This window comes from Polyodon spathula, chromosome 3, assembly GCF_017654505.1.
Source record: "Polyodon spathula isolate WHYD16114869_AA chromosome 3, ASM1765450v1, whole genome shotgun sequence".
NCBI lineage: Eukaryota > Metazoa > Chordata > Actinopteri > Acipenseriformes > Polyodontidae > Polyodon > Polyodon spathula.
Window position 1 is genome coordinate 46,401,564 of NC_054536.1, and position 23,719 is coordinate 46,425,282.

Below are 23,719 nucleotides of genomic sequence, written 5' to 3' on the forward strand. Positions count from 1 at the left end.
AGACCCTCACAATTCTCTGTGTAAAAAAGTGCCTCCTATTTTCTGTTCTGAATGCCCCTTGTCTAATCTCCATTTGTGACCCCTGGTCCTTGTTTCTTTTTTCAGGCTGAAAAAGTCCCTTGGGTCGACACTGTCAATACCTTTTAGAATTTTGAATGCTTGAATTAGGTCGCCACGTAGTCTTCTTTGTTCAAGACTGAACAGATTCAATTCTTTTAGCCTGTCTGCATATGACATGCCTTTTAAGCCCAGAATAATTCTGGTCGCTCTTCTTTGCCCTCTTTCTAGAGCAGCAATATCTTTTTTATAGCGAGGTGACCAGAACTGAACACAATATTCAAGATGAGGTCTTACAAGTGCATTGTACAGTTTTAACATTACTTCCCTTGATTTAAATTCAACACTTTTCACAATGTATCAGAGCATCTTGTTAGCCTTTTTTATAGCTTCCCCATATTGTCTAGATGAAGACATTTCTGAGTCAACAAAAACTCCTAGGTCTTTTTCATAGATTCCTTCTCCAATTTCAGTATCTCCCATATGCTATTTATAATGTACATTTTTATTTCCTGCGTGCAGTACCTTACACTTTTCTCTATTAAATGTCATTTGCCATGTGTCTGCCCAGTTCTGAATCTTGTCTAGATCATTTTGAATGACCTTTGCTGCTGCAACAGTGTTTGCCACTCCTCCTATTTTTGTGTCGTCTGCAAATTTAACAAGTTTGCTTACTATACCAGAATCTAAATCATTAATCTAGATTAGGAATAGCAGAGGACCTAATACTGATCCCTGTGGTACACCACTGGTTACCACACTCCATTCTGAGGTTTTTCCTCTAATAAGTACTTTCTGTTTTCTACATGTTAACCACTCCCTAATCCATGTACATGTGTTTCCTTGAATCCCAACTGCGTTCAGTTTGAGAATTAATCTTTTGTGCGGAACTTTGTCAAAAGCTTTCTGGAAATCTAAATAAACCATGTCATATGCTTTGCAATTATCCATTATCGAAGCTTTGCACATCTGGACACTGTAATTTTTGCCCATTCTTCTTTGCAAAATTACTCAAGCTCTGTCAAGTTGGATGGGGACCTTTGGTGAACAGCAATTTTCAACTCTTTCCACATATTCTCAATTGGATTGAGGTCCGGGCTTTGACTGGGCCACTCCAGGACATTGACCTTTTTGTTTTTAAGCCACTCCAGTGTGGCTTTGGCTGTGTGTTTGGGGTCATTGTCCTGCTGGAAGATGAATCTTCTCCCTAGTCCCAGGTCTCTTGCAGATTTCAGCAGGTTTTCCTCCAGGATTTCTCTGTACTTTGCTGCATCCGTTATGCCCTCTATCTTCACAAGCTTACCAGATCCTGACGCAGAGAAGCATCCCCATAGCATGCCACCACCATGCTTCACAGTAGGAATGGTGTTCTCAGGATGATATGCAGTGTTAGGCTTGCACCAAACTTAGCGCTTAGCATTGAGACCAAAAAGCTTTATTTTGGTCTCATCAGACCATAGAATATTCTTCCACTTGGTCAGAGTCTCCCATGTGCCTTCTGGCAAACTCTAGCTGAGATTTGATGTGAGTTTTTCTTTTTGCCACTCTCCCATAAAGGCCAGTTTTGTGAAGCACCAAGGCTATTGTTGCCGTATGCACAGTGTCTCCCATCTCAGCCTTGGAAGACTGTAACTCCTTTAGAGTTGCCATAGGCCTCTTGGTGGCCTCCCTGACTAGTGCCCTTCTTGCCCAGATACTCAGATTTTGGCCTGTTCTAGACAGATTCACAGTTGTGCCATATTCTCTCCATTTCTTAATAATGGACTTTACTGTGTTCCAGGGGATATTCAATGCCTTGGAAATGTTCTTATATCCTACCCCTGATTGGTGCTTTTGAAGAACCTTATTCCAGATTTGCTTTTAATATTCCTTCGTCTTCATGATGTAGATTTTGTTAGGAAATGTACTAACCAACTGTGGGACACCTTAATTCCACACAGGTGGACTCCATTCAACTAATTATGTGACTTCTAAAGACAATTGGTTGCACCAGAACTTATTTAGGTGTGTCATAGCAAAGGGGTTGAATACTTATGCAATCAATTATTTTCTGTTTTATATTTGTAATTAATTTAGAACAATTTGTAGATTTTTTTTCACTTTGACAATATGGACTTTTTTGTGTTGATCAGTGGCAAAAACTCCTAATTAAATCCATTTTGATTCCATGTTGTAACACAGTAAAATGTGGAAAAGTCCAAGGGGGGGTGAATACTTTTGAGAGCCACTGTATATCTGCTTATTCATTGTGTAATTACACTAATTAATGTGATTTGTTGTTACGTGCTTATAGTAATTACTACTTACACGTATTGTGAGCTCAGACATGGTTTTCTTTAGTCCCTCAGAAGTCTTGTGCCCTGTGTGAAGCTAGCCACTCTGTCACCCCTTCCCCGGGATCGAACAACCTTAAGTCGGCTACTTGTGTTCTCTCTCAGTCTGCTGGATTCTTGTATGCGGTAGATAAAATGTTACAATGCCCTAGCATGTAAGACACAAAGGAGCTGGTGCACCCCACTTCCCAAAAATAGGTGTTTCTAGCCTTGCAGAATTTGATACAGGAGGTTCAAGGGAGACCACATGCTTGTCTGGATGGACAACACTACCGTGGTGGGTTATTTAAACCACCAGGGCAGCCTTAGGTCCCCCAGCTTCCATCAAGTAGCCTGCAAGCTGTTGCTCTGGGCGCATGACCACCTCCTCTCCCTGCAAGCAGTGCACCTTCCCGGGGTGATAAACTTGGCGGCGGACGTCCTCTCAAGAAGAGTCTCCAGTGCCTCTGAATGGAGGCTTCACCCAGAGATGTTGAGCAACATTTGGCAACTGTTTGGGAGAGCACAGATAGACCTCTTTGCCTCCCAGGAATCGACCCACTGCTCCATCTGGTTCTCCATAACAGGAGCCGGGGACCCACTGGTAGTAGATGCTTTGGCACACCAGTGGCTGAGGCAGTTGCTGTATGCCTTTCCAGCGCTCACCATACACCTGTTGTGCCTGGAAAAGATTATGTAGGGCTGGGCCAGGGTGCTATTAGTAACCCCTTACTGGCCCAGGTGCTAGTTGTGCTAAAGGGATCCGATCCCAGATCTGGGCTCAGATCTTGATCCCAGTGGTGTTGTACTAAATGGATCTGATCCTGGATCCGGGATCAGATCTTGATCTTGATCCTAGTTGTGTTGTAATAAACAGATCACTGCTCAATCTGAGCTCAAATCTGAGCTCAAACATGATCTTGTTTTTAAGCAGGATCAGAACTTGATCCCACTTTTGAAAAATGGAGTGATTTGTTTTATTCGAAACCGTCGGACACGTATAGGTCAGGTTTTTAAAGATAGCAAAACCCTCTTGAGGTTTTTGGTACCACTGGGTTAACACTGGGTACCATAATTAAATTAACAAACATGGTTGATCCAATAGTTGGGCCGACGACGGAGTGCAGCCATGCCTTAGCAAAGCTGTTAAAAGTCTGTTTAACATTGAGATTTTTAACAGGCAGCTATCAACAAGTAGTCAGAGACATAATTGGGGTTGATAAATCAACCGCCAGCCGAGCAATACACTCTGTCTCCCTTGCCATTATATCAAAGATGAATCAATTCATCCACTTTCCTTCAGCAAACTTGAAAGAGGATTGTTTCAAAAAAGTGGGTATGAGAAACTTTATTTAAATAAAAAATCTAATAAATAATAACTTGACCACTCAATATAATATAATGTGAACACTCGTACACATGCTACATAATACTGTGTATTGGTATAAGTACAGTACTTCCCTGCTCTTTGTCGTCTGCTTGTGCTAATTTCTCATTGGGCTATTGTATGCCTATGTGGCAATGTGTGTTCGGTGAGTGGAGAACGAGCGTGGAAAGGAGAAAGTAAAAAAGTAACATATATAATAATAGCAGCTTACCGTGTTTGTGTGTGTAGTTCGTTTTTGTTTGTCTATTTGTTTTGGCTGCCAGTGCCGTGTCCTGAGTTTTGTTTGTCTTTTGCAACCTTTTATTTTCTGTCTGTTTCATTATTAAATGCTGAGCACAAACAATCGCTCAGCTTCACCAAACTCCACCTCTCTGTTGTTTATTTGTTTGTTCCTGATTCTAGTCTGACATCACCCACTTCAGCCGTCTTTGTGACAGCCTATCATTTAGGATGAGGGCTGGTGATAGGTTGTAACCGTGGATGGGGGGTTGGACCTGTCTGGTAACCATGGGGTTAGCATGCGGGCAGGGTAACTTTAAAACCAGGGCAGAATGAACAGTCATGACAGACAAATACTGTGTAGAATGTGCAACAATTAACACTTAAACATTAATCACTGGTTTCACAGATCCTGATTAGCACCAATCTTCGACTATGTAATTACAAAGGCTAGTCTAGGAGTAGTGCTATCGGGGGTATGTGAAACAAGCTCTTAGTATGTTACCCGTATATTTGTGGATTTAATAATAATAATAATAATAATAATAATAATAATAATAATAATAATAATAATAATAACACGGTATGCAATTGAGAAATGGAGTGCACAAGAGATTGTTTAAATAATAAGGACAATACAGATTTCAGAAAGGTTTATTATTCACTCTTTGATTAGGCTTTCCGGGTGTCATTGGAGTTGTTGACGGCACCTATGACCTTATTATTGCACCTGTAAGGGATGAGCCAGTTTACGTGAATAGAAAGCAAGTTCATTCAATAAATGTTCAGGTGAATTCTGTTAACTGCATTATATCTGTAATAAATGTATATCAAACTTAGAACGCAATAGCATGCAGCCTATTAATGTTCCTTTTTTAAAAAAAATCTTTTTATTACTAGATAATCTGTGATGCAGATTACAAGATCTCTAACATCGTGGCAAAATGGCCAGGATCTTGCCACAACTCGTGGATTTTTAGAAACTCCAGTGTGTGCAATTATCTAGAATCTCGTACGTGTTATTATTACTACTAGGCTACTACTTTCAGAGGTACAAAAAAGGGCAGTTACATAATTGTATTCCATTGTGTACTGGTACCACAATCATCTCATCTACACAGTAACCAAACACACGGTTTCTAGTGTTTGAGAGAGTAAGGTGAAACATTTATAAAAGACCTCAGTTTAAAGAGAAATAACAACTTTTATACCTTGTAACAAAATAAATAACAATCCAAATATGGTATCACAGGCAATTATCTGAAATGATTACACCCTTTCATCTTTTCATAACTACATTTTACATTGTTCATAATAGGAAAAAATAGTAGTATAAAATTAGTATAATAAAATTAAGTAGTATAGTGTATAAAACATATACGGTATATAGTATAGTATATAAAACAGTGACCGAGTTAAATATATGTGATTATTACATCTCTTTGATTTTACTTACTTAGAAGAGAATATTGGACATCTTTTGGGTGACAGTGGGTATTGCCTGAAGTGATACCTGTTAACACCCTTACCTTCACCCCCAAACACCTGCACAGGAGAGCTTGGTCAACACTTTACATTTAAAACTTTACAGTATAATCGTAAATCTCGAAAAACACTCACTTCTAAATCTTTTGTAGTCATTTTTGTATTACTTTAGTATAAATACATGTTAATTTGGATTCATATGTTGTTTTTTTCTGACTTTATGTGAATGAAAAGACACACATGTGCCCATTTTCCCATTGGAAATAGTGATATTTTGAAATATAACTGTCCTGGTCACAAAAGCAAAGTTTGTGGGGAATAATAGCCATTTTCTATACTTTTGATGCATAAGCAATTAGGAAATAACATTTACTACCCAGGAACAAAAATTGTGTTACATAGTGTAATTTACACAAGCAGGACAAATTATGAGGTATTATATTATGGAGAATTGTTTTTCTTAAAACAGAATAAACAGTTTAATTCTTATTGGTCAAGTTTATTGGTAAATTAACAGTTACCTTTCCAAATGTATTTATTTATTAACAACATTGCATAATTAAATAACATTCATATTTGTTAATTAATTTATTTATTTCAATAACAACAACTACATTGTATTTTATGTAAATAATTAATTTTCTTTCAGCTTTTTTTTATTTCTTGTTCTAATTTTTCAATTTCAAATTCTAATTTCCTTTTTGTTGATATTAAAATGTCATCCTCTATTGTCATCTTCTTTTTTTATCTACTCTTTCTGAGTAATTTGTTCAGTCTGTTGTGTATCTATGAAATAAAATATATTTATCTATTAACAGTATGGTAGTCACGTAATATTTGGTTCTTATAGGGAAAAAAAGAATAGTTGTTCAATACATTTCTATACAATCTGCAGTCCGGTCCTAAAAAAATGCACAATAATTAAAAATATATTTAACACTAAATTAACTGATTATTAACAATGGTAAATTACTTTGCTCAAGTGCTGTTTTCTTGTAGCATTTACCTCCGGCTGACTCTCAGCCTCCCTCAATCCCTCCACATGTGGCCTCCCCTGTAATATCTCCAAGATTGCAACGGCCCTATGGCTTTCTGACAGAGGAGGACCTCCCCCTGTCCGGTGAGCTGAAGCTAATTTCTCTTTTGCTACAAAACGAAGTATTTAGTCTATATAATTACTGTAAATATCCCAGTATGTTTAGAAATATTTTATATAGTAACGTTACCCAATACATTTATATATTCCATATAAAATTTGACATTGACAGCTGTCAATATTTTTCCCCACGTTTTGTATTTTAAGTAAGAGGTTATATTTTGATTAATTCGACCAGTTATAATTTCTTCTTTTCCCCTATATGCTACAGCTAATGCCTCCTCCTCCAGGGAAGTCCACCTTCTTGACATTTTGTTTAGTCTGCTCGCATACAAAAGCGCAGTCACTGTACAGTTACCTCCTTAGTTACCGCATGAGCTTCTTAAAAATTGGTGGTTAAAAAAATCGGATCAGTGGAGCCAGATCCTAATCCGTTCAGTACAACGCCTTTTCAAGATCCGGCTCCAGTGAGCCCAGATGCAGTCCTGTTTTTTGATCTTGTTAGTACATCCGGCCCCAGGAGACTGGTTTTCAGCTCTGATGCATATTGGAGATAGCCAAAACACAGCTACCTGCTCAGTCAGACATGGGGGACGTGTGAGATCCCGACCCATTGAGCCTGCGGCTCTGGGTCTGGCCCCTGAACAGCAACATTTGAGCCGTCTGGGGTCATCTAATAGGGATATTGACACCTGGCAGAATGCCAGAGCAGTGGCCACTTGTTCCCAGTATGGGTACAAGTGAGGTATTTTTCAGACGTGGCACTTGCCTAAGGGTTTTGACCCCACAACCAGTCCCATGGCAGTTATACTGCAATTTTTACAGGACCTATTTCATGAGAGGAAATCCCCCTCTACATTGCAGGTCTATTTAGCAGCCATTTTGGCTTGCCATATTAACCCTTTGCAGTTCATTTACTCAGCGCTTGTCAGGCATGCCATGTCCAATTTATTTTCACATGCGCTGTTTATTTTACACCCACTGTTTAAAATATTTTAATTCAGAGTAAAACAGGTTTAAAAGGCATTGGATCGCAAAAGGACACTCAGTACTGTATCTCCAGCCAAGCCACACCCCTTGTTCACTGTATTTTTTACATACCTCTTTATAGACATGCATACTGATAAATCCTCACCTGATCATTCGTTTTATCACTGAACTCCTGAATAATGTGATCCAAGTCATTATTTTATTACTATAACATCTCAAAAAGCTCTGCAAAGGTCTGTGATATTCTTTGACTGCTGGATGCAGAAGCAGCTACCTCCTTTGTTTATGTCCGTGTTATCTCTGTAGTGCATGGAGCTATGAGGTACACCCTTTTTTACCGGCTCCTATCGGTCTCACTCAGCCATTGAAAGGTTTTCTCAGCTTTTTCTGCAGAAAAAACGACTAGCGACCTGTGCTTTACGTCTTTTTGATGATATCAGACAGGGACCAACATTGGACTGGAAAGAGAAAATTGTAATATCGGACCTGGTCCGACATAGAACCTGCAAAGGACTGCAAAGGGTTGAACTTAGTAAATTACATAAATCTGATAAAACTTTAATTAACTTTAATTATACACTACCGGTCAAACATTTTAGAACACCTCTGTTTTTCCAGGTTTTATTGAAATTTACACAGTTTAATGTCTCAATGTACTCTGAAATTAACACATAGAACAAATAAACAATTGGAGATAAAAAAGAAATCATGGAATCGTTTTGTTTAACAAAATTTAATCTAAATTTTTGACTCAAAGTAGCCACCTTTTGCAGATGTAACAGCCGAACACACTCATGGCATTCTTTCTACAATGGAAATCAAATATTGTTCGGAAATATCTTCCCAACACTGTTGCAGAAGTTCCCACAAATGTGTTGCACTTGTAGGTTGCTTTGCTTTCACCCTTCTGTCCAGTTCATCCCAAACCAGCTCGGTGGGATTTAAGTCTGGAGACTGTGCTGGCCATTCCATGATTTGAAGCCTACCGTCTTGTTCTTTTCTTCTAAGGTAGTTCTGACATAGCCTGGAGGTATTTTTTGGGTCATTATATTGCTGTAGGATGAACCCCTGACCAACTAGGCGTATACCAGAGGGTATTGCATGGCGCTGCAAAATGCTGTGGTAGCCATTTTGGTTCAAGGTGCCACTCACTTTGTGCAAGTCGCTGACTCTGGATCCAGCAAAAGAGCCCCAGACTGTCATGCTTCCTCCTCCATGTTTGACAGTTGGAAGATTTCAAATTTTGATTCATCGGTCCATAAGACCTTCTTCCAGTCTTCAGTGGTCCACTGGCGGTGCTTCATGGCCCAGGCAAGCCTCTTTTTCTTATTTTACCATCTTAGCAATGGCTTTCTTACTGCCACTCAACCTGTCAAACCTGCAGCTCGAAGTCTTCTCTTCACTGTTGAAACTAAGACTTGCTTACTTCGACCAGTGTTAAGCTGTGCTTGAAGCTGTTGTCCTGTGAGCCGCCTATCACGCAAGCTGTTGACTCTCAGAAACTTGTCTTCTGATTCTGTTGTGGCTTTGGGTCTGCCAGACCTCTTCCTGTCAGAGTTTTCTCCAGTTTCCAAGTGCCTTTTGATGGTGTAGGAAACTGTACTCGCTGACACCTTGGCTTTCTTTGCAATTTCTCTAAAGGAAAGACCTACACTTTTAAGGGTTATAATGGTCTGTCTGTCTTCCTTTGTTAATTGCCTTTTTCTCGCCATTATGATAGCAATATACTACTTCCTGCAGTACAATACTGTCCAAATAATGCTTAAGAGGGTGTAATAACACAGTCTGTTCCAACACTGCTTTTATTCAGACAGAGGGTTTGTAAGTAATCAACAAAAGTTGGGACACCTTTAGGAATTGTTAGCATCAACTTTCAAGACTTAATTTACTTCCATTGCAGCAGAACAGCTGTAAGTTGTTAACCCATTACTTGTTCCCTGAAAAAGGCCTTTTTGTATAACTCTGAAATGTACATTATTTTTCAGTTTTTGGTAACCTAAACTTTTTTTTTAACCTCTGGCAGTTCACCTTTGTACCATTTCAGGTTATCCACTGGACTTGAACTGCTTAAATTTCAATAAAAACTGGAAAAATGGGGATGTTCTAAAACTTTTGACCGGTAGTGTAGGTCATTGATTTTTGGAATATATTTTCACTTGAACATTGCCAGACATTGTGCAGTTTAAAAAAAAACATGCTGTGAATGAATTGTATTATCCACTGTACTGCCATATGGGGAGCTGCAGGTGAGCTTGCAGATGTGTCTGTGTGAGTGCTCACTTTATTCTTTTTTCTTAGCTTCTCCAGTTCAGCTGCTGTTACAGAGGGATAGTGTGTTGTTTTGTCTTTCACTTTGTCGCTAAATTCACTTTTCTGCTGTAAGGTACCAACTCACAGACATAAGCTTGATATGCTGTGTCTGTATTCCTCATGGAGCCAGCATAAAATTGTTCAACCCGTCCTTAGAAAGTACATTAAATGCAAGTCTACCTTTTTCTTGGACCCCATTTTGTAGGATACTCACAGCCCATTTACAAACCTTTATATATTTTTTTTGTTTGAGTTGATTCAGTTTTGATTCCATTATTTCACTGTGCTGTTTCTTTTTCTTTTTAACTTTGTTTATTGTTTTTTCAAGAAGTTGATGCATTAATAAACTGTAATATGAAGTAACAGAACTTGTACAAAACAGATTACAAAAAAAGAGAGAGAGAGAGAGAGAGAGAGAGAGAGAGAGAGAGAGAGAGAGAGAGAGAATGACAGTGATTTTAACAGGACAGTACAGGTAAAATCTAATATAACAGAACAAAAATCAAGTCTTCTATTTTACAGGCTATGGAAGGCAGGGCAGTCTGCTCTGTTCAACATGGGAAAGAAAAGGTTGAAATTTGTCCGTGGAACCCCTGAGTGTGAATTTTATTTTCTCTAATTTCAGAAATTGCATTTCATCTCTAATCCAGTGAACATATGAGGGTGGGGCAGCTTGTTTCCAACCAAATAAAATAAGGCACCTGGCCAATAGGGTTGCAAAGGCCAAGATGTTTGACTGTAGCCCAGATAAAGAGACATTACCAGGCACTACCCCAAAAAGCGCAACAAAAGGGGTGGGATCAATCGGCACTTGTAAGGTCTGAGAGAGGGTCTCAAACACAGAAGTCCACAAAGGAGCCAACCTGGGACATGACCAGAACATTTGAATGAGAGAAGCAGGAGCTAATTTGCATCTGTCACAGATTGGGTCCAGTTCAGGATACATTCTGGCTAACTTGACTTTGAACAAGTGGAGACGGTATAAAATCTTGAATTGAGTCAGCCCATGACGAGCGCTGACGAAGAGGAATGCATGAGCCAGAATAGATTCCCTGATATCATCTGCAAGATCTTCTCCCAAATCTTCTTCCCACAATGTTTTTAACATGGATAGAGATTGCATTTCATCTCTAATCCAGTGAACATATGAGGGTGGGGCAGCTTGTTTCCAATCCCAAATATCAAATTGAAGGCACCTGGCCAATAGGAGTTGCAAAGGCCATTGTCAATACCTTTAGAATTTTGAAGATGTTTGACTGTAGCCCAGATAAAGAGACATTTACCATGCCCACTACTCCCAAAAAGCTTTTTTCAGGCTGAAAAAGTCCCTTGGGTGGGACTGTCAATCTTTTAGAATTTTGAATGCTTGTAAGGTCTGTCTTCTTTGTTCAAGAGGGAACTCAAGCCTGTCTGCATAGACAGTCCAGCCCGGAAAAGGCTCTTCTTTGCACTCTTTCTAGAGCAGCAATATCTTTTTTATAGCGGTGACCATGACCACACAATATTCAAGATGAGGAGAGTGCATTGGAACATTATTTCCCTTGATTTAAATCTTTTCACAATGTATCCGAGATCTTGGCCTTTTTTATAGCTTCCCCCAGTCTCAGGATACATTCTGAGCTACAAAAACTCCTGTCTTTCATACAATTTGGAGATCTCCCATATGGTATAAAATCTTGAATCCTGAGTCAGTACCATACACGAGCTCTACGAAGAGGAATGCCCATGAAGTCCAGATCATTTTATGACCTTCCCTGCTGCATCAGTGTTTGCCACTCCTCCTACTTTTGTGTCGTCTGCAAATTTAACAAGTTTGCTTACTATACCAGAATCTAAATCATTAATGTAGATTAGGAATAGCAGAGGACCTAATACTGATCCCTGTGGTACACCGCTGGTTACCACACTCCATTCTGAGGTTTTTCCTCTAATCAGTACTTTCTGTTTTCTACATGTTAACCACTCCCTAATCCATGTACATGTGTTTCCTTGAATCCCAACTGCGTTCAGTTTGAGAATTAATCTTTTATGCGGGACTTTGTCAAAAGCTTTCTGGAAATCTAAATAAACCATGTCATATGCTTTGCAATTATCCATTATCGATGTTGCATCCTCAAAAAAATCAAGCAAGTTAGTTAGGCACGATCTCCCTTTCCTAAAACCATGTTGACTGTCTCCCAGTACCCTGTTACCATATAGGTAATTTTCCATTTTGGCTCTTATTATAGTTTCCATAAGTTTGCATATAATAGAAGTCAGGCTTACTGGTCTGTAGTTACCTGGTTCAGTTTTGTTTCCCTTTTTGTGGATGGGTTCCATATACATTTTATTTTAGATATAACTCCTCTACCAGCCGGACAGATCTCCAGTATGGAATCAATAGTTGACTCAGGAGGTCGTAGAGGAAATTGAGCCAATTTATTACGCACAAAATCACGAATTTGCAAGTAATGAAAGAAGTGGGTTTGTGATAAATTGAACTTTTGGGCAAGTTGATAAAATAAGGCAAAATTATTGTCAACGTATAAATCTCTCAGTGACTTAATACTGTTTCTGTACCATACACTAAAAGTAGAATCTTCTACCAAGGGTGGAAATAGATGGTTTACATCCACAGGGGCAGACATAGACATGGATTGTATACCAAATTTCCATCTAAACTGAGCCCAAAAACAGAGGGATTGACAGCAGTGGATTAACACTGAAATGGAAGGTAGAGACAGGAAGGGAGGAGCATAGAAGGGCAGACAGTGAGGTACCCTGACAGGAAGCAGCCTCCCTCACCAGCCATGCATGTCTGTCTATTTGGGAATGAGATTGCAACTAAACTAGATTGCAATAAATGTAGAACATTAGCTGACCAACAGTAAAGTTGAAAATTAGGTATGGCCATACACCCTGGTGGTTTTGTTCTCGGGAGGAAATCTTTTCAGATTCTGGGACACTGTTTGTTCCAAATAAATGAGGAACCTGCTTTGTCTAGGCTGTTGAAAAGTGTTTTGGTTATGAAAACAGGGATACATTGAAAAAGGTAAAGTAATTTAGAGAGTGTGTTCATTTTGACAGAGTTAATGCGGCCAGCAAGTGATAGAGGTAGAGTGGACCAACGAAGAAAGTCCTGTTTAATACGCTCTAGAAGGGGAGTAAAATTAGTTTTAAAAAGTTTATTGTATGAGTGGGTAACTGAAATACCCAGGTAGGTGAAGTTATTGAGTGCAGTTTTGAAGGGGAAGTTATCAAGAGGGCATCGGTGGGCAGCCGGATTGATAGGAAAGAGTTTACTCTAAATTGAGTTTGTAACCAGAAAGACAACTAAATTGCTGTAATGTAGCTAATGTATGGGGGAGAGAGGACATAGGATCTGAAATATATCAGTGGCTTGTGAAAGTATTGACCCCCCCTTGGCATTTTCCCTATTTTGTTGCTTTACAACTTGGAATTAAAATTGATTTTTTGGGGGTTTGTATCATTTGATTTACACAACATGCCTACCACTTTGAAGATGCAAATTTTTTTTTATTGTGAAACAAACAAGAAATAAGACAGAAAAACAGAAAACTTGAGCGTGCATACCCCCCCCAAGTGTCAATATTCAACAATGTCGTCGACAATTTAAAGTATTCACCCCCCCCAAAGTCAATATTTTGTAGAGCCACCTTTTGCAGCAATTACAGCTGCAAGTCTCTTGGGGTATGTATCTATAATCTTGGCACATCTAGCCATTGGGATTTTTGCCCATTCTTCAAGGCAAAACTGCTCCAGCTCCTTCAAGTTGGATGGGTTCCGCTGGTGTACAGCAATCTTTAAGTCATACCACAGATTCTTAATTGGATTGAGGTCTGGGCTTTGACTAGGCCATTCCAAAACGTTTAAATGTTTCCCCTTAAACCACTCGAGTGTTGCTTTAGCAGTATGCTTAGGGTCATTGTCCTGCTGGAAGTTAAAGCTCCGTCCCAGTCTCAAATCTCTGGAAGACTGAAAAAGGTTTCCCTCAAGAATTTCTCTGTATTTAGTGCCATCCATCATTCCTTCAATTCTGACCAGTTTCCCAGTCCCTGACGATGAAAAACATCCCCACAGCATGATGCTGCCACCACCATGCTTCACTGTGGGGATGGTGTTCTCAGGGTGTTGAGAGGTGTTGGGTTTGCGCCAGACATAGCGATTTCCTTGATGGCCAAAAAGCACAATTTTAGTCTCATCTGACCAGAGTACCTTCTTCCATATGTTTGGGGAGTCTCCCGCATACCTTTTGGCAAACACCAAATGTGTTTGCTTATTTTTTTCTTTAAGCAATAGCTTTTTTCTGGCCACTCTTCCATCAAGCCCAGCTCTGTGGAGTGTACGGCTTAAAGTGGTCCTATGGACAGATACTCTAATCTTCGCTGTGGAGCTTTGCAGCTCCTTCAGGGTTATCTTTGGTCTGTTTGTTGCCTCTCTGATTAATGCCCTCCTTGCCTGGTCCGTGAGTTTTGGTGGGCGGCCCTCTCTTGCCAGGTTTGTTGTGGTGCCATATTCTTTCCATTTTTTAATAATGGCTTTAATGGTGCTCTGTGGGATGTTCAAAGTTTCGGATATTTTTTTATAACCCAACCCTGATCTGTACTTCTCCACAACTTTGTCCCTGACCTGTTTGGAGAGCTCCTTGGTCTTCATGGTGCCGCTTGCTTGGTAGTGCCCCTTGCTTAGTGGTGTTGCAGACTCTGGGGCCTTTCAGAACAGGTGTATATATACAGAGATCATGTGACACTTAAATAAAGTCCACCTGTGTGCAATCTAACTAATTATGTGACTTCTGAAGGTAATTGGTTGCACCAGATCATATTTAGAGGCTTAATAGTAAAGGGGGTGAATACATATGCACGCACCACTTTTCCATTATTTATTTTTTAGAATTTTTTTAAACAAGTTATTTTTTTCATTTCACTTCACCAATTTGGACTATTTTGTGTATGTCCATTACATGAAATCCAAATAAAAATCCATTTTAATTCCAGGTTGTAAGGCAACAAAATAGGAAAAATACCAAGGGGGTCAATACTTTCGCAAGCCACTGTAACAGTAGGTCATCTGTATAAAGAGATACCTTCTGCTGTCGACCCCCTCTAATTATACCTTGGATATCCCGCTTCAATGGATATGGCAAAGAGGAGGGCAACCCTGTCTTGTACCACGGTGGAGAGGGAAGTACTCAGACTGTGTGTTGTTTGTACGAACTGAGGCTGATGGAGAGAAATACATCAGTTTGACCCAATAAATAAAATTGTGACTAAAGCCAAACCTGTGCAGAGTAGCGAATAAATAGTCCCACTCAGCATGATCGAAAGCCTTCTCTGCATCAAGTGAAACAACAACCTCAGGCAAGGGGAAGTAGGAGCATACATAACATTGAACAGTCGTCTAAGATTAAAATACGAATGTATACCCTGCACAAACCCGTCTGGTCCGAGGAGACTATGGAGGGGAAAACTGATTCAAGACGGTGTGCTAGGATCTTAGCAAGGATTTTGAAGTCTGCATTAAGGAGGGATATAGGACAGTACGAATTGCATTCGAGAGGGTCTTTATTCTGTTTCAACAGTAGTGATATGGAGGCTTTGCGCAATGTTAAGCAATGTAAAGACAGAGACAAAAAAGATTCTGTAAACACATCACTCAACAAAGACTATGGCTAAATTTGCAGGCCAGGAGATTTACCACTCTGCATTATTTCATCTGGCGATAATGGCTCTTCTAGATCAGTTTTAGGTCGTGGATCAACTGTTGGAATATTGAGGTTCTCATAAAAAGACAATTAACAAAGGATCTGAGGACGATTCCGATGTGTAAAGAGCCGAGTAGAATTTTTTTTTTTAATTGATCACTTATCTCCTGCTGGTCTGTTGTAGGCTGGCCTGATGGCACATTAATTTGCAAGATCAGATGTGAGGCTGCAGACTGGCGTAACTGGTGTGCCAAAACTTTGCTGGCCTTGTCACCATGTTCATATATTGCAGATCGAGATTTAGTCATTAATTGTTCTGCCTGTTTTGTGGAGAGCAGGTCTGTGATGAGTCAAAGGGATTTCGGTCTGTGATTCAGCCTCCCGACAGTAGATGGCATCAAACCAATTCGGGACTTCCCTTACCAAGATCTCGTGACCATGGCAAAAGTCATCTTTTGAGGGGCGGCATCTTTGTGAGGGGCGGAAGTACGAGTATGTAAATTCCAGCCACTGGAGTCAAGTGAAGGATAAGGACCCTTGTCAGTTGGGGATTGGTGTTCCACTCACTACAGAGGCGGGACATTACATACTAAAGGGAACGTACTACTGTGTTCGGGGTTGGTCCGAAAGTAAAATAGGAGGAGTAACGGGTGGAAGGAGAGACTAGTTTGGTGCAGCGGGATTTTTTTTAAAAACACTAACATTTCTTTTGTCTTTTTTTGTTTATGTATGGTTCGCCACGAAGACGATTAAAGACGAGTTATCACGGTCTGTTTTGGATTTCACCCCTGCACTCCTTCCCTCACACCATTTAGTTTTTAGCTTTTGTTATTTAATTATTTTGTTGCGTATAGATAATAAAAATAAATTATTTTATTTCTGTACACATAAATTACTGTCCGGACATTCCATTTAATACACTCTCGCCTCACAAGGTCAAATTCAGTTTGCAAGGACAATCTTTGTTTATAGAGATCTGGATCTGTAGAGCTAGCATGCTGTTGATCTAACATTAAAATAAAGTCAGTTAATTCTGACAGCTGACCTGTTCGGACTTTATTTGCTCTAGCACTAAACAAAATTATTTGGCCACGTAAGTATGCCTTTTGGGTTTCCCATATAATAGCTGAAGATATCCCAGGAGTTGAGTTTGTATCCATGAAAAGGTCTATATGGGGGGGGGATAAATTGGACAAAGTTTTGATCTGACAGCAAGAGGGGGTTAAACCTCCACGAGCGACAGGGTTTTATTTGGTTGGGAAATACCAGCTTCAATGTCAAGGGAGCATGATCTGAAATTACTATACTATGATAAATACATGCGTGGACCATGGGAAGCAATTTTTTATCTATAAAAAAATAATCAGTACGGGAATATGTTTGATGGACAGGTGAAAAAAAAGAGTACTGCCTTGCTGATGATAAAAGAAAGCGCCATGGGTCAGAGATACCATAGGTTTTCAAGAAATGAACAAATAGTCAAGGCTGATTTTGAGGGAGGGGTTGGGGGTTGGATTTGTGGAAAAGCGGTCTAGAGTAGGGTGTAACACGCAGTTCTTACACAATCGCGTCGGCCATTTTTAGAATGTTGCACTGAATATCATGAAGACAAATAAAAAATAAAATAAAATAAAATGATCCCCAGCAATATTCCGAGCGTGCGAAACAGTCACCCACCACAGTGCACCCCACTGTCATACATACACATGCATAATCAATCCATAGCAACAAGATAGTAGCACTAATAATAATAATCTGTTGAGCCTATTTGTAATGGAATATGCTCATAAATGAACACAATGAGTACTATACTCGAACACTTGATATAAACAACAATAACAAAGGCATAAATCTGGGTTATGTTAATACCAGCTATTACTGACCATTATAATCCAACTCATTTTGAACAACAATCTTTAAAAAAAAAAAAAAGCAACAATCAGGGGTAGGATATAAGAACATTTTCAAGGCATTGCATATCTCCCAGAGCACAGTAAAGACCATTATTAAGAAATGGAGAAAATATGGCACAACTTTGAATCTGTCTAGAACAGGCCGGCCTCAAAAACGGAGTATCCGGGCGAGAAGGGCACTAGTCAGGGAGGCCACCAAGAGGCTGATGGCAACTCTAAAGGAGTTACAGTCTTCCAAGGCTGAGCTGGGAGACACTGTAACAATGTCGGGTGCTTCAAAAAAACAGAAGCATGTGGGAGACTCTGAGACCAAGTGGATGAAGATTCTATGGTCTGAGGCAAAAATGTCAATGTCCTGGAGTGGCCCAGTCAAAGCCCAGACCTCAATCCAAATGAGAATATGTGGAAAGAGTTGAAAATTGCTGTTCACCAAAGGTCACCATCCAACTTGACAGAGACTGAGCAATTTTGCAAAGAAAAATGGGCAAAAATTGCAATGTCCAGATGTGCAAAGCTGGTAGAGACTTATCCAAATAGACTCATGGCTGTAATTGCTGCCAAAGGTGCCTCTACCAAAAATTGACTCAAGGGGGTGAATACTTATGCAATCAATTATTTTCTGTTTTGTATTTGTAATTAATTTAGAAAAATTTTAAAAATATATTTTGATTCCATGTTGTAACACAATAAAATGTGAAAAAGTCCAAGGGGGGTGAATACTTTTGAGAGCCACTGTAAGTGACCCAGAAGGACCTCTGTTGTTGTTGGATAATCATGAGTGTTTGTTTTGTTCTGTCTATTTGTTACTTGTTATCACTAGACAGCTAACACGTTCTGGAGCTGTCGCCAAAGGCCAGAGCAAACCCAGAACAGCACTGCACCTGTACCAACAATAGCTGTATTTGCACCATGAGCACTAATTCACACACTAACAGACTCGTGTAATAAAAACATAACTATTTTCTGCTGTTAACCACTTTGCCACAGTCTGACATTTTTTTTTTTTTAAGTTGGTTACTTATAGATATTAAATGTTATAGAATTAAGACAGGTAAGTGGTGGAGGATTTTGAATCAAAAACCCACAACATGAAAGTGGTTTTGACTCACCACAATTAAAGCACTATTTTTAAATAGAATAAACCATCATAATTGGAGAGCTGAGCTTTTAAGAAATTGTTTTTGTGCTTCTGTGGTTCTTATCAGATTATTTTAACTTCATGTCATGTTTAAATGTTTAACATTTTACAAAAAAAGGTAGCTGAGAGTTTAAATAAGTTAGTATGTGTTCTAATAGGTTACAGCCCTGGAGGGAAAGGGTTAGGTGGCTGCATGTTTTGGAAACAAATACATATTGTTTTACTTAAAATATACACATTACTTGCTGCTAATATTTCCTCTGCATTTCATTTTTATCAGGTGTCAAAAAGCTATGAAAAATGTTGTTCTTTACTCACATTTTGAAAATAATAATTAGCCAGCGTATTACTGAAAATTGCAAGGTAATCTTCATGGCAACCTGTGGCAAAGTGGCTGCTGATTGTGAACAGGTGTATCAGTGATGCAGTGCAGGAATAATCACAGACGATTTGTAATTCAGTACAGGAAGTGTTTTATTTATAATCCAGGACTGGCAAACAAATAATAAACCCCGGCAATACACAACGATGTGTAATGCACAGAGGTGACAAACAGGGTTACAGTCCAGACAATAAACACAAATTATCTGCCCCACAATAACACTGGACATGGTCACCAGTCCTCAGGGCATGCAGTCGTGCTCATGGTGGGTGATAAACAGGGTTATTTTTGTGACTATTGGTACAGTGCTGATCCAGCTTATGCTGACCCAGGACGACAGCTCCAGATTCGTGTTAGCCATCTGGTGGTTTAATAAACATAGCCAGTTACTAACAGACAATACAAATAAACACAACACTCATGAATATTTTTTTTAGCAAATTCATTATTTCTCACGCAGCAACTACTACGGATCTCACAGTCCTTCCAGGTCAATGCACAAACCTAAGCAAAGGAAAAGATTAACGATTCTCCTGCCCCTTTATGCTGTCACTCATGAGCCGTTGGTAAACGATTGCAGCTGCCTTTATTGCTTGTAGCTACTACCTCGTTTACATTCTAGGTAAATACTTTCCTGCAATGGAGTCTCGCCAGGAGTTCACGGAGTTCTTCCAGGCTGACCAACTTCCCAACCCTGGAAATTAAGTGTCAGGCCAGCCTGTCCAAAGACTTTCCCTTTCACTACTTAGTGCCCTCACAGGTCTGGAAGGAGATTTCCAACCAGAACTCATTATATTTCTAATATGAGATATGAGTGGGTACCGGGGGCTGGTTGTACTAACAAGATAAAAAAAACAGGATCGGATCTGGGCTCAGTGGAGCTGGATCTTGAAAAAGCGTTGTACTAAATGGATCAAAATCTGGCTCCAGTGATCCGATTTTTAAGCAGCGTGTGCGTTAACTAAGGAGGTAACTATACACAGTGTTTCTGTATGCAAGCAGAATAAATAAAATGTTGAGAAGATGGACTTCCCCGGAGGAGGAGGCATTAGCTGTAGCATATAGGGAAAAAGAAGAAATTATAACTGGTAGAATTAATCATAATATAACCTCTTACTTAAAACACAAAACATGGGGGAAATATGTTGCTTACGAGTTTATTATTTAAACAGTCTCTTGTGCACTCCATTTCTCAATTGCATACTGTGTTGTTGTTTATTATTATTATTATTATTATTATTATTATTATTATTATTATTAAAACCTCAAATATACGGGTAACATACTAATGGCTGGTTTCACAGACCCCCGATAGCACTACTCCTAGACTAGCTTATGTAATTTAACATTAGATAGTCCAAGATTGGTGCTGATCAGGGTCTGTGAAACCAGTGATTAATGTTTTATTTGCTGCACAGTCTACACTCATATTTGTCTGTCATGACTGTTCATTCTGCCCTGGGTTTAAAGTTACCCTGCCCGCATGCTATCCCCATGATTACCAGACAGGTCCAACCCAGAGCCAATTATGGCTCTGATTCAACCCCCTAACCCTGGTTACAACCTATCACAAGCTCTCATCCTAAATGATAGGCCTACAAAGGAGAAATGAATATCAAATTGTTTATGGAGTATAAGTTTAGATTTTTTATTTAATTGTGGGTGGGTTTCTGAAGACACTGAAACTGTATTACAGTACATTAGGCTATGCTGTGTAAGCTGACATTCAGTAAGTCCCTATGCAATAGATCATATTTGAGATTTATATAAAATATTCATAATGTTTTAAAACATAGGCCAGAGGTAATACACTATGAAACAGTGTACTTCCCTTTCAAGTAGGAAAGGTAACCATCACCTGATGGGTGTTTACCTCCTAAAGACCCTGAAACCTGAATATTATATACCAAAGCTGCTCAGCTGAGCCTGTGACACAGTTATGCTTGCCCCCAAGGGTACAAAAGGACTGCATGCACAGATCTCAACGTCATTCGCCATAAATTCTGTTTCAGGGAACCAAGGTTATGGTAATAACCTAACATTCTCTAGTAGGCGCTTGACAGCAGTCCAGGATTGTAATGAATCAGTGATCTCTAAAGCTATTAAGATTTTAAAGTCTAGAAATTGATTTAAATGGTGACATTTTAATCTGCCTAAGAAACTTGGTCCAAATTCTAACCTAAAAACATGCGTTAATAGTGTCTTAAATAATATTTTCTTCAGATGTAATTTCCTGTAGACAATTGTACATACTTAATGCTAAATTAAAATTAAAAAGAAAACACAAAAAACTGTAGAATTGAGGATTTATTTTCTTTAGTTATTTTTCTGTGTGTGTTTGGGGGGTGGGGGTGGGGGTGGAGGGTACAAGACCTAATAAACATGGTCACATGGAGGTTTGTGAAGTGCATGGAATATATACTGAGACTATATTTGAAGACTATTGAGAAATGTACTCCTTAGCATTATATATTAATGAAAAGTTAGGGGAAATGTCTTCTAATGTGTATCGTCCTTTTTTACAGGTTAAGAAAAGTTTGGCAGAGAAGAAAGTGCTCTGTTAAGAATGGCATACTTACAATCTCACATGCGACAGTAAGTTTTATTTTAGACCGTCCTTTTACTTTAGATAAAATATTAGCCAATTTAGGGAGCAACGTAACAATCACAAGTAACATTTTCAGGCTTTATTTAAAAAAAAAAAAAAAAATCTTAACTGAAAGGATAACTAACTAACGCCCATCAACTTACTGTAGTGCCGTACTTAAAACTTTAATGTCCATTTTGGATAGATTCAGGAATGTTTGCCAGGGAAAGGCACATTTCACCGAGACCAAAGTACTGTTTAATTAAGGCATGCAAATTGTAACATCTAACAGGTATTTAACTTTGAAAATAATGTTCTGCCTACTGTACTATTAACTCGTGTACAATACTGGGCTTGGGCACACACTGAACTGTCATGCCTTCATTGGCATTTTTTCCAACTATAACTTATTAGCATCACAGTACACTGTTGTCAGTGTCATGCTAATTTACTATCTCATGCCAGTACCTGTTTGGAGAAAAGCAGCTGAGGACATATAAGAACATAAGAACATAAGAAAGTTTACAAACGAGAGGAGGCCATTCGGCCCATCTTGCTCGTTTGGTTGTTAGTAGCTTATTGATCCCAAAATCTCATCAAGCAGCTTCTTGAAGGATCCCAGGGTGTCAGCTTCAACAACATTACTGGGGAGTTGATTCCAGACCCTCACAATTCTCTGTGTAAAAAAGTGTCTCCTATTTTCTGTTCTGAATGCCCCTTTTTCTAAACTCCATTTGTGACCCCTGGTCCTTGTTTCTTTTTTCAGGCTGAAAAAGTCCCTTGGATCGATGCTGTCAATACCTTTTAGAATTTTGAATGCTTGAATTAGGTCGCCACGTAGTCTTCTTTGTTCAAGACTGAACAGATTCAATTATTTTAGCCTGTCTGCATATGACATGCCTTTTAAGCCCAGAATAATTCTGGTCGCTCTTCTTTGCATATATGGTGCAGCCAGTCTTTGACTGTTATTTAATTCCCATATTACTGTTCATTTGCGCTTAAACCTAAAGTAGAACAGCACAATTATAATAATGTGATGACAGTTGATAATACTAGTTTTTTTTGTATTTATTTTATTTATTCATTCAATTGGACGTATACTCGAGAGAGAATTTGTATATGTCAAAGAATCTCTAAGAGTCTCTTCACAGTTGTGAATTATCAGCCTATTCCTTCAGTTTGTAAATGCCGCTAAGGTCCAAAGATCAGTTCTAAATTCAGCTTTTAGTGGTTGGCAGTTACATTCAAGTTTCTTATACAGCAACAAAGGGGAAGCAATTAAAGGTAAATAAGGGTAAGTAAATATCAAAACGGGGGCAATCATCCCATTAAAGATCAATCGCTTTGGAATTCTATGAGCTTTTATGAGGTTTGGGGTGTCACATCACAGGCATCCTGTCCGCAATTGAATCCTTGCCAATAGTCCTTGAGAGAATAACTGTTAATTTCCTGCTGATGTAAGTCTCTCTTTGTGCTGCACAGTTAACATTGCACACTATAGTTTAAATTGCCCATTATAGATAAACATTAATTACATATTATATATATATTATGTATGTATATTATCTATTTAAGACCCCAACCTGAAATACGCCCCCATCTAGGGGTGAACCCATGGGATTAATTAAAATTTTTAGAACCCCGTGTTCAGGGTGGGGTTGTCTTGTGAATGACCACGATGCAGCAAATTCACTTAACCCGAAACCAATCTGAAGAAGATCACACGAAAACACAACCTAACTGAAGCATACATCCCAGTGCGTGTCGGCCTTCCAATTAAAGCTACAGTATTGCATTAGCTGCGCAGTACACAAGTGAGTACCATCATTTTTGCTGTATGCAGAATAAAGTAACACATCAAATAGTTTGAGAATTAATCTTTTATGCAGGACTTTGTCAAAAGCTTTCTGGAAATCTAAATAAACCATACCATATGCTTTGCAATTATCCATTATCGATGTTGCATCCTCAAAAAAATCAAGCAGGTTAGTTAGACATTATCTCCCTTTCCTAAAAACATTTTTGACTGTCTCCCAGGATACTGTTACCATATAGGTAATTTTACATTTTGGATCTTATTATAGTTTCCATAAGTTTGCATATAATAGAAGTCAGGCTTACTGGTCTGTAGTTACCTGG

At 39.0% G+C, this 23,719-nt stretch overlaps 1 protein-coding gene across 5 annotated transcripts in view; it reads left to right on the forward strand.

Annotated features, from left to right (window-relative positions):
* Positions 1–23,719, forward strand: part of LOC121313126 (arf-GAP with SH3 domain, ANK repeat and PH domain-containing protein 1-like) — a 259,165-nt gene that overhangs the window by 144,465 nt on the left and 90,981 nt on the right. For all 5 annotated transcript variants that reach the window (XM_041245320.1, XM_041245316.1, XM_041245315.1 and 2 more), the window contains one exon: positions 21,519–21,588. In XM_041245320.1, coding sequence (XP_041101254.1) covers positions 21,519–21,588 — 70 coding nt within the window. The remainder of the gene's footprint in view (positions 1–21,518; positions 21,589–23,719) is intronic.